This window comes from Artemia sp. Qi Xiang Cuo, chromosome 10, assembly GCF_049724085.1.
Source record: "Artemia sp. Qi Xiang Cuo chromosome 10, ASM4972408v1, whole genome shotgun sequence".
Lineage (NCBI taxonomy): Eukaryota > Metazoa > Arthropoda > Branchiopoda > Anostraca > Artemiidae > Artemia > Artemia sp. Qi Xiang Cuo.
This window is the reverse complement of record NC_142803.1, coordinates 29,411,464-29,424,185: the sequence shown is the minus strand read 5'-3', so window position 1 is coordinate 29,424,185 and position 12,722 is coordinate 29,411,464. Positions and strand designations below refer to the sequence as shown.

At 38.3% G+C, this 12,722-nt stretch overlaps 1 protein-coding gene across 2 annotated transcripts in view; it reads right to left on the bottom strand.

The window, feature by feature from the left end:
* Positions 1-12,722, bottom strand: part of LOC148947640 (uncharacterized) — a 388,863-nt gene that overhangs the window by 76,379 nt on the left and 299,762 nt on the right. For both annotated transcript variants that reach the window (XM_089095338.1, XM_089095339.1), the window contains one exon: positions 3,794-3,865. In XM_089095338.1, the coding sequence (XP_088951464.1) occupies positions 3,794-3,865 (72 nt within the window). The remainder of the gene's footprint in view (positions 1-3,793; positions 3,866-12,722) is intronic.

Here is a 12,722-nt window from a genome sequence, read left to right as displayed (position 1 = left end):
ATTGCTCATATCAACGTGCTTTTTTTCTTATCAATTCTACCATTGCAATTGAAATATAGCACTGAAAACAACATTTTTGGTGCCAGTTCTTAAGTGGAAAAGCTCTGAAGTACAAAACAGGTACTATTGTCATAGTTATGTTCCAGAACCCTTGACTGAAGGTTTACAAAAATCCTACCCATAGACTCCCCCTTTCAGCCTCCTTAGTAAGTTTCATAAATCATCTGCTCACCAGTAAGCTACTGAAACATTAGCAGGCTACCGCACCTTCGTAGATAGATGTTTAATGGTCCAATTACAAGCTATTGCTTATATTTACTAGATTTTTACAAATTCTACCATCTATTAAATTTCACAGATTTCAATGTTAACTATTTCCTTGGGTATGGCGCGAAGGACTATGGCATATCCTCCTTCACTACGGTATCCCTTATGAGATAGTCCAAATAATCAAGAGTCTGTACGACCAGTTCCGAGGCCAAGTAATAACCGTTGATGGGTTGTCAGAAGAGTTAACAACTTTGTCAGGAGTACTCCAGGGTTGCATCTTATCACCACATCTCTTCAACCTCTTTCTAAATGCCGTTTTGTCGATGATGCAGTCGGAATTTGGCGCAACTATAGGAGGAGTGCTAATAGAGAATCTTGCCTATGCTGATGATATTGATGAACTAGGCAACTCTACACAGGAACTGCAGGCACAAGCTGATAAACTCTACGATACCACAAAGCCCTTCGGGATGAAGATTAATGCCAGCAAGACCAAAGTAATGGTAACTACGATACGTGAACTAGACAACCCACCCATTATCACCATAGGCGGGAGACAGGTTGAAACGGTTGGTCACTTCCTGTACCTTGGTAGCCTACTCTCCTCAGATAATTGCCATGGCTCTGACGTGAAACGTCGACTTGTACTTGCTAGCTCTAGCTTCCGAAGACTAGCCAAACTCTGGAAAAGTAGCCACCTATCCAACAAACTCAAAATGCGCCTATTCGACAGTTTAGTAGTCCCCATAGTTATTTATGGATGTGAAACATGGACTCTGAAAACCGAAGACGAAAAAAGACTTCTAGCTTTTGAGGTGAGATGCCTCCGTCGCATTTCTAGAATCAAATACACTGACCGAATCACAAATGTGGAAGTACGTCAAAGGCTCCAGTCCACTGAAACCATACTCAATAAAATTAAGAAGCAACAACTGCGCTGGTTCGGCCACGTCAAGCGAATGGAGCCGAGCCGCCTTCCTAAAATCGCCCTTGAAGGATCCCTCCATGGCCTTCGCCCACGAGGCAGACCACGAAAACGATGGATGGAGAATTTCCACTTCGACAACGTCAAGATAGCCCATTTATCACGTATCGCACCAGATAGAGCAATGTACCAAGCCCTTACGCATGAGCTAGCAAGAGGAGTGGCCCCAAAATGTCCCGCGAGGATGGCCGGGACCTAAGTAAGTAAGTAGTATTTCCTTGGGAGAATTTGCAATGAACTCTTTGTCAGAGTTGAAACATTAGCTGCAACCCAGTAAAGAGCGAACCACAGCCCATAGTTACTAAAAGTTAAAAAAAAGTTAAAACGGTTTTCGTTTTCTTCTTTTTTCCAGGCCTAGCGGGTTACTAGAACATCATAGAAAGACGCTTAAGAGCTGATTCAAAAGCTATTTCTCATACGTACGTGGTTTATATAAATTCCACCATCCGCAAGTGCCATATGGCCCGAAAAAGGGTACTTTTTATGCCATTTCTCAAGGAGTGGGGCTAGCGGGCTACCAGAACATCTTAGATTTTTGAGAGCTCATATAAAAAATATTGCTCGTATTTACGTTCTTCCTGTAAATTCCACTATCTGCAAGTTTCAAATGGCACTAAAAATGGCACTTTTTTGTGCCATGTCTCAATTGAAAAAGCTGGTACTTTTGGGCTACCAGAACTTCTTAGAGTGATGTTTAATGGCTCATTTGAAAACGTTTGCACATATCTAGGTGCTTTTTGTCAATTCCACCATAAGTGCCATAAGCGCCACAAGCCATAAGTGCCATATGGCTTTCTTCAAATCGAAATGAAAAGTACACCATTGGAATCAGCAAGGTCGAAAACCATTGATAGAGGAATTACAGTCCCCGACCTTGAACATAATAGCACTGAAAATAATACTTTTTGTGTCACCTCTTACAACGTCTTCCACCTTTGCTCCCTACTTTCAGTTGAAAAAACTTGTTTTTTTATTATTCAATCCTCTAAAAGGACCATATTTTCCATCATCCGATAAAATGAAAATAATAAAACAAAAAGATAAGATAAAGAATCTATAAAACAATTTATATAAACATAAAATAACAAAATATTTCAAAGAATTATTCAAAAGAATGAAAAAGAACATAGCTCTGACAGAATATTAAATACAAAGATAAAGTTTTTTTCAACTGAAAGTACAGAGCAACACTAAAATTTAAAACGAAGAAAAATTATTACGCATATGAAGGGGGTTGCCTCCTAGTCAACACCTCACTCTTTACGCTAAAGCTTTTTAGTACTTTTAAAAAGGTTTTTACTGTTCTAATTAAACGACCCTTGTATTTCAGGAGTCGTTCTGTTCGTTTTAAGTTTTAATGTTGCTTCTTACTTTCAGTTGAAAGTACTTGTTTTTTTTTAATTAAATTTATGATCGTTTTTAAATAAATCCCAGGAAGTCTGACCCCACCTCCACTGAGAAATACCCTCCCCATGGAAATATCCTCTAGACAATTCAATCTCAGTGAAAATTTACCCAGGACAATTATCTTTAACAGCTCCCCGTGTAAAATTGAGACGGAAAAGAGAAAGCAAGACATACGTACACAAATAATTTTGTATAGGAATTCTTGCAAATTCCTCATAGTATAATTTCCCCTGACAAGTTCACCCCCTGCATACTTCCCTCCCCATGGAAAATTCCCCCATGGAAAAACCCCAGCAAAAGATTCGCCCCCCCCACCCTAAAATGTATACATACATCCTAAAAACAAATACTATGCGTAAACAATGGGCAAATTTTATAACTTAAAGACCTTTCCCCTAGGGTTTTGGGGGGGGGACATTATATCCCAAGGCATAGTCATTGGGCCTTCAACTATGATGAACAAAATGGTTATCTCAAAATCTTGATCGGACGATTTTGGCAAAAAAGGGGCGGGGGCCTAGTTGCCCTCCAATCTTTTTGGTCACTTAAAAAGGCCCCTAGAACTTTTAATTTCCGTTCGATTGAGCCCTCTTACAACACTGTTAGGATATAGTTGATACGATTATCCCTGAAAAAAAAGGGATCTTTCTTCTTGTAAAAAATATAAAATTCCACATTTTTGCAGATAGGAACTTGAAACTTGTACAGTATGGTTTTCTGATACGCGGAATATGATGATGTGATTTTCATTAAAACTCGATGACTTTTAGGGTGTGATTCCTCCTTTTTTCGAAAATCAGGCATATTTTCTCAGACTCGTAGCCCTTAATGGGTAAGACTAAACTTAATGAAACTTAAAATTTGAAATCAGTATAATAAGTCAATTCTTTTGATATATCTATTGGTATCAGAATTCCGTTTTTTAGAGTTTCGGGTACTATTGACCCGGGTTACTCCTTACTTACAGTTCGTTACCACGAATTGTTTGATATTAGTTCTCAAGCCTAAAACTTTAAAGTGTACAAGTTTTAAAATTCTACATTCTTTTTACAACTTATTTTGGTGTCCATTAAATAAAAAAAAAAACAAGCTGCTCGTTCTTTTTGTTTTTCCAAAATTTTAAAAGCTTACCTGGCATTCCTGCAAATCCAGGCTCTCCTCTGTCGCCCTTGAGACCATCTACACCATCTCTTCCATCCACACCTAAAACGTCAAGGAATTTAGTAACGTACACTTTATACTGACAATGGGCATGTGTAGGTAAATATGCCAGATATTAGATGACGCTGAATACGGATGTTGCTCAACACGGTTTTCTGTAGATTGAAGAAGATACAGGTACCGATTTGGCTAACGCTAATTTGAGCCAATCAGAGTTTCAAATGGAATTTTCAGCCAATCAGAGAAACCTATGAAAAATCTGATTGTCTCAAATTAGTCCTTGCTGAATATCGGCATTAGTAATATCACATTGTGAATGGGCCTTTGGGATTAGAGAGAGAGAGATTTATTCTAAACAAAAAAACATTTTAACATCAGTTTAACGGCCACCCCAAGAAGTAAAAAATTGTCCAAGGAGGTGGAAAAAATACACTCACATAACAAAAAAAAAAAAAAAAAAAAAAACAACCTATCTATATCACAGTCCCCAAACAACACCACAAACCTTACACCTTAAAGTTTTTATTAAATTTACTATCATAATCATAATCATCACCCCCAGGAGCCACATATATTTACCATTATCTTTAAAAAAAAAAAAAAAAAAAACTAAAGCATCCCTTTAATTACTATCTTAAACAAAGAAATATCACCTATATTTTTTATATTTTGATCAAGATGGTTCCAACTTCTGATCCCCCTATGAAGCATAGAAAGCATCGATCGGGCCGAAACAACCAGCGGAATATTAATCTCTACAGATGACATGGTATCATAATCATGGACGGAAGATCTCAGATTTGCTAAGCTATCAAATCACGGGAAGTTTATACCCTTTTGAATCCTAAAAATGAATAGAAGTGTATACAACTCCCGTAATCCGGAAGCTGGCAGTATCTTTACACGCTCATACGCGTTTCGTACCGAATCCCGGGGTTGTAGGCCTTTGTTCAGCGTAGTTGATTTCCAGATAGAAAATATGTTTTTGAGAAGGACAATCCCCCACAACCCTCGGGGCAAGGGTTGTAAGTTATGCCCTGTGGGCATATATGGTTTTTAAAGACCGCGGTGTCGTAGAAACTTCAAAAAAGGCTCATTTGATTGGAAATTCAAAGGTCTAGGGCCCTTTTTAATAGTCGAACGTGATTGGAGGGCAACTAACCCCCCTCTCAAGCACACCTTTTCCCCAAACACATACAATCAAAATTTTGATATAGCCATTTTGTTCAACGTAGTTTTAAGTTCTGGAAATTAGGTTTTTGAGGATGACAACCCCCCACAGCCCTCAGGGCAAGGGTTTTAAGTTATGCCCTGGGGGCATATAAGGTTTTTATAGAGCTCGTTGTCGTAGAAACTTCAAAAAGGGCTCATTCGATTGGAAATTGAAATGGATAGTGCCCTTTTTTAATAGTAGAAAGTGATTGGAAGGCAACTAACACCCCTTCCACGCCCATCATTTCCCCAAACACATCCAATCAAAAATTTGAGATAGCCATTTTGCACGCAGTTTAAAGTTCAGGAAATTATATCTTTGAGCAGGACACCCCCCCCCCACCCCCCAAATTCTTCAGGGCAAAGGTTATAAGCTATGCCCTGGTGGCATACAAGGTTTTTATTGAAATCTCTGTCGTAAAAACTTGAAAAAGGCTTCACTCGATTGAAAATTCAAAGGGCTAGTGCAGGCACGTACGCAGAAATTTTTTTGGGGGGGGGGGGGCAAATCCTTCAAGCCCATTATTCTGTGAGAAAAATCAGAAAATTATGGGAAAATGAAAAAATTGTGAGATTTCGGGGAGGGGGGCCGGGCCCGGAGGCCCCCCTGCGTACGTCCCTGGGCTAGTGCCCTTTTTAATAGTCGAAAGTGATTTGAGGGCAACTAAACCCCCTCACACGCCCACCTTTCCCCCAAACACATCCAATCAATATTTTTAGATAGCCATTTTGTTCAACGTAGTTGAAAGTTTTGAAAATTAGGTCTTTAAGAATGACAACCCCTACCCCCACAGCCCTCAGGGCAAAGGTTGTAAGTTATGTCCTGGGGGTATATAAGGTTTTTATTGAAAGCGTTGTCGTAGAAACTTCAAAAGGGCTCATTTAATTGAAAATTGAAAGGGCTAGTGCTTTTTTTAATAGTTAAAATTGATTGGAGAGTGAATAAGGCCCCTCTCACGCCCACCATTTTCCCAGACCCATCCAATCAAAATTTTGAGATATCCATTTTGTTCAACGTAGTTCAAAGTTCTGGAAATTATGTCTTTTAGGATGATAACCCCCCTCAGAGCCCTCAGTGCAAGGGTTGAGCCCCCAGGACAAAGGTTGCAAGTTATGCCCTGGAGGCATATAAGGTTTTTATAGATAGAATTGTCGTAAAACTTCAAAAGGGGCTCATTCAATTTGAAAATGAGAGGTCTACTGCCCTTTTCAATAGTCGAAAGTGATTGGATAGCGACTAACGCCCCTCTCACGCCCACCATATCCCCAAACACATCCAATCAAAATTTTGAGATACTTATTTTGTTCAAAGTAGTTGATAGTTCTGGTAATTATGTCTTTGAAGATGATAACCCCCTCAGAGGCCTAAGAGCAAGGAGTATAAGTTATGCCCTGGGGGCATATAAGGCTTATTTAGACACTTGTTGTAGAATTTTCAAAAATGGCTCATTTGATTGGAAAGTGAAACTGCCCTTTTTAATAGTCAAAAGTGAGTTGAGAGTATTTAACCCCCTCTCACGCCCACCATGTCCCCAAATAGATTTAGTCAAAGTTTAGAGATGGCCATATCGTTCAAAGATGCGGACAATTCTGGAAATTATGTATTTAAGGATGAGAAAACCCCTTGAACCCCAAGGGCTAAGATTGTAAGTTGTACCTTGGGTGCATATTAGGTTCTTATAGATAGAGTGGTCGTAAAACTTCAAAAGGGGCTCATTGAATTGAAAATTGAGAGGGCTAGTGCCGTTTTTAACAGGCGAAAGTGATTAGAGGGTAACTAGCCCCCCTCTCAAGCCCAACATTCCCCCAAACACATCAAATCAAAATTTTCAGATATCCATTTTGTTCAACGTAGTAAAATGTTCTGGAAATTAGGTCTTTGAGAATGACAACACCCCCCCCCCAACCCTCAGGGCCAGGGTTGTAATTTATGGCCTGGGGCATATAAGGTTTTTTTTTGAAAGTGTTGTCTTAGAAACTTCAAAAAGGCTCATTTGATTGGAAATTGAAAGGGCTAGTGGCAGTTTTAATAGTTGAAAGTGATTGGAGAGCAACTAACGCCCTTCTCACGCCCATCATTTCCCCAAAAAGATCCAATCAAAATTTTGAAATATCCATTTGGTTTAACGTAGTTGAAAGTTCTGGAAATTAGGTCTTAGAGGATGACAACCACCCTAACAGACCTTAGGGTAAGGGTTGTAATTTATGCCCTTGGGGCATATAAGGTTTATATAGAAAGCATTCTCGTTTCAAAGGGGCTCACTCGATTGGAAATCGAAAGGCCTAGTGCCTTTTTTAATAGTCGAAAGTGATTGGCAGGCTTGACATTTTTATAGTAAAGATCGAAGTGGGTATAATGTATAATTTTTTTGTTATTGTTGTTGTTTAGACCAGGGCGCTTCGTATCGATGGAGCTGTCGTAGGAACTTCGAAAAGAAATTAGTCGATTGAAAATAGAAAGGGCTTATGCCCCTTTTAATAGTCAAAAGTGATTGGAGGGCACCTAATCCCCCTCCCACGCCCACCCTCCCTTTTGCACATTATGTTTAAAAACTAAATCAAAACGCACTGTGATAATGCTGATTCCCAATAAGGCATCTCAGTAGTATCCCAAGAACGACTGAGGGTATTATGTTCAAACTTTCGGGGCTATTTCCGCTCATAAAATTTAATCAAGTAAAATTAGCTTAGGTGTATCCACGCTATAAAAGAAAGTTAGCTGATTTTTTTTTAATGGTATCAAGTTTTCCATTTTAGGTCAACTAGAGGAGATATGAAACTAAATTAAACACTACTATTTGAGTCCAGATTTTTAAAAGGGTGTATTTTGTTAATAATTGCTGAAATTTTTTCCTAGCATACAAATAGCAGGCCAAACTATAAAGTCTTAAAAAAAACAAAAAGATTGAAAGCATTATTTTCTTCTTCCCTGAAAAGACTATGTCAATATAAAACGAACAGAAATTAATTAAAAAAAACTTTTTCCACAAAATAAATTTTTTAAAGAAAAATAAAGAACTCCATTAAACAAAAATGAGCAAAAATCAAATCGAATAGTCTACCAAGCGTGAAACTACCACAAATCAGCATCGATAAATAAATGAAACCCAAAACGAACAAAAACTACAATAAATAATAAACTCAAACTAAAAACGAGGCCGAAATTAACATAAATTGGGCTCAAAACCCATATGTCTTCACAAGACCAGAACATAATTTGCACTTTACTGAAAAAAATATAAATTTTTACTTTTATAACTTTAATAAATCAAATAATATTAACATTTTGGTTGCTAAATATGAGTATATGTATATTAAACTGGCAATGCACATTCATTTGTATTTTTTTCAGTAAAGTACAAATTATGTTCTGGCCTTGGGAAGGCATAGGGGTTTTGAGCCCAACTTATGTTAATTTCTGCTCGTTTTGAGTTTGACTCGGTTATTTATTGTAATTTCTGTTCGTTTTGGGTTTCATTTATTTTTCGAAGCTGATTTGTCGTAGTTTCACGCTTGATAGATTATTTGATTTTATTTTTGCTCATTTTCTGTTTAATGGAGTTCTTTACCTTTCTTTGAAAAACTTATTTTTTGGAAAACGTTTTTTTTTTATTAACTGTTATAAAAACATCGCAAACTACTGCAACAGTGACACACACTTCTTGCAGCCTAAGTTTGTGGGTGGACGTACCATTTGACTGTGTATATAATTCGTATTTGTTTTTCCTTCTTATTATTAAGTGTTCTGATAATACTGTCTTTCTATTTACATTTATAGTTGAGATGAACATATATAGTGACGGTAAAAACTTCTAATTAAGACATTAATTAAATATAAATTCCTAATTAAAAGTATTAACCCGTAATTAGATATATCACTCCATTTAAGTTCTTTCTGAATTACTGGTAGATATTCAATTACAAAGTAGTTATAAAACACTTAAAGAAGTAAAAATCCAAGGATAATCTATCCAAAATATGCAAATTAAAAAAGCGAAAGAGAGAGTATCATGTTCCAGCAAAGAAAACCACAACAATTTTAAGGCGGTACTTCGGCATAACAAATAAATAAATATAAATCGAGTCGTCGAAAGATTGCATATGTATTTAGGAACATTGCGTAAAGGTGAAAATAGTCCTTGTGTTTTGAACTAGACTCCGGCGCCACGCCGGCAAATCGACCGAACGCCACCAACGAGAGGCCCGGTTGAACGCCGCCGAAGTGTCGCAACAACGCCGGTGCGCCGCCGCCGGCAGAGATGGCGGCGTTCGGCTGACTGTGAATTAACTGTGCGGCAATTCTTTATTGCGCCAACCGCAAAGTCGGAGGTTTTCTTTTCTTGTGTGGTTAAGTATTTCGATTTTCCTGATTAGAAATCAAGCTTTCACTATCCCGAATTTTCAGGAATTTACCTCAAAATCTATGTGTCAACCCCCCCACCCCACAAAAAAAATGGTTCCTCGAATCCCCGTAAATCACCCAATCGCGGTGCCACCCCTGGTGGTGTATCACTAGTGACTATCCCTGCCAAATACTACTTTGTATACCATAATTCTTCACTACTCTCTTCTTCGTGAATTTTCGTCTCTTGTGTTACTTTACACATAAATCAGAAAGATACAATTGCAATATACACGGTTCTTCATATGCTGACAAAAGTATCGTCTTTATAACATTAATAAAAAAAAACAAGTTTTTTAAACTGACAGAAAGGAGCGACATTAAAACTTAAAACGAACAGCAATTATTCCGTATATGAATGGGGCTGTCCCCTCCTCAACGCCTCGCTCTTTATGCTAAAGTTTTTTTTATTATTTTAAAAAGTAGAGTGGTGAAAAAGAGTCAAACTTTAGCGTAAAGAACTAGGCGTTGAGGAGGGGACAGCCCCTTTCATATACGGAATAATTGCTGTTCGTTTTCAGTTTTAATGTCGCTCCTTACTTAATGTTTTATAAACAATTATTGAACGCCTGATAGACTAAAGAAAATACAATCTTCTTTCTGAAAATCCCCCCCCCAAAAAAACCCTTCTTTTTAGACGAAATTTAGCTATACACCATGTACAAGGTTGGGGAATTGAAGATTGAAACGGAAGTGACCCCAAAAATATGATTTCTAAAAAAGATTATATGCTATTGCCTATAGGAAGGGGGGATAAAAGGCTATCATTTTTAAATGATAATACCTCAGTTTTTTTTATTGAAAGCAGGGATGCCAAAAAGCTAATTATTTTTGTCATTTGAAGCGGAGACGGAAGAAAATGACATCAAATTCCCTGGGAAACCATAGAAATATTTTGATCGCCCCAGGTCCCCCAGTTGGGACTTTTTCATTGTCTTGAGTATTTTTGGATTCTCATAGGCTACTGGCCTAATTTGGCTTTTGTGTGTGTGGTCCCTTTTAATTAGATTCCTTGGATCTTATTGAATGCCACGGCGAATCTGTTATTTCAACTATTATGCAAGGGTTCTGAAACGCCACAGCCATTTCGTTTCTGCCAGAATTTTACTTCTCTTGATGAATAACGAAGAAGACCAGCGTCCAACCAGCAACTTGCGAAGTTTTTAGCTCATGAACAGGCCCAGATCTGTTGTCAATTTAAGCTGGGATTTTAGAAAGACCGAAGAAAACATTAATGTTTGCGGTCAAAATTGATCGCTCGGTGGTGCGCTGCCAACATCTCACCGGCGGCGGCGCGAAAAATCATCGGCGGCGTCCTGGCGGCGCCCCGCCACTGCCATTTTTGGCCCCGCCACTGCCATTTTTGGCCCCGCCGACCTTCCCTTATCGGCGCGGTGCCAGGTCTATTTTGAACCATCTCTTCGGCTTCGAAGAACCAAAATAGTGATCATATAGAACTTTACGACTTTTACATTTTCTTGTTCTTCTTTTGAATTAGCAGAGCTCCGGTGCTGTGAGATGGTTTGTGGTTTCCACTCTGTCACTAGATTTCTCCTCCATCCCTATTTACCTATGGAAAACCCTGCATACACGGCCTCATAGTGGCAGGGGGATGGACCTTTCAGGAGTTTGCCTATCCAGAACTGTGACTACAAATAGTGCAGAAGGGTGACTTTGAGGAGGGGCATCTCTCGAGGAAATTTACCCTAGTAAACGACGCAGCATTGCACTACTTGATTAATGGATAAATATTCCTGGTTTTGTTAGTTTTGTAGGCATTTCTAGGTAAAATAAACCTCTTCAAAGCTATTTTATTTATTATGGATTTCCTTCGCATTGTAGTATAATATTTGCAGGCATGAATATAGAATGAGTCAAAGCTAATAGGCTTAAGGTTTCTCGTGCAGGAGGTCGACTCGTATTGATAAATAGCATCGCCACCATCTGTGATCTGGTGAATCAGATTGGTCCAGGCATGCGCAAAACCTCCATTCAATTTGGAGGTTCCTGGGATTTCTTGGAGTCCACTTCTAGGCCAGATTAAGCGCTTTGTGTAGACTTGAGAATTAAGTATTAGTACCAAACATGCACTAGTGGGATCCATTGCTTTTCTTGACGCCATAATAATTTCAGTGATTTAAATAAGGCGAAAATTGTGACATGGACCGCAACGACCATGGAAGACAACTATCGAAATGACATTTTGACTGACGAATTCAGACATTTAAAATAGACTTGTTAGTATTTCCAGAAACTCTTCTCCCACGGTTTAGATACATGAAAATTGGTATATAGAATTCGGTAATTTAGGTAGGAAGGGTGCATAGGCAGGGAGTAAGGCTCACGATGGATCTTCTGAATCTTCTGAGTCTTGCTTAGGTTGGGAAAGTATTAAAGCAAAATTTAGTTGACAAAGAAGTACAAGTTATCAGTCATAGCGTTATATACCCCTGTAGGGGCAACTGACTGAGAGAAAGTAATGTCACGGATAAATTTTATTAATAGCCTACCTGTGATTAAGGAAAAAACAGACACGATTTCAGGTAGAATATATGGTATTTTTATTAGGAGACTTTAATGCCCAGGCTGGTACAAATAGAGACAAATGTATCATAGTTTACGAAAATTTGGCTTAGGGAAGGAAAATAGCAGTGATAATAAACCGCCACAGTTTTGTATGAGCAATATTCTAAAATGACCCATAATTCAACATGGTACTCCTATGATGATACGACGGCCAACCTTACAGATAATGTTATTGTAAATCGAGGACTGGTAGGATCGATACAAAACACTACAACATATAGGAGTGCCGTTATTGATGTTAAAAGTAAAAATCACCACCAAGTAGTGTCTACGGTTAATTTAAAGCTGAAATTTGAGCAAGGATAACTACCTTTCAATTCAATGGTAGTACAGTCGATTGATGCTCTGCTTGTGAATTGGGGATTTAAGGATCGATATAAGTAATTTCGTACACCACCCTGCCTTTCCATGACGATACATAGAAGTTCGAAAAGGGTTAAATCCTTATATTTATCCCTATTCAAACTTTGATTTATGGTTAAGCCGCAAGGTTGAGCGACAGGCTTACTGCCAATCCTTGTAAAAAAGACCAAGAAACTGAAACGCTGTTTTGATGCCTTATACACATTCAGTGGCTCTGGAGGGCCACCATCCTTTTCATTTTAACTACCTATAAAATGGTGTTGACATTGATAGACACAACATTTCCAAGAATAGTTGGATATGAAATGGACAGTTAAGAATTTCACAATGCCAAAA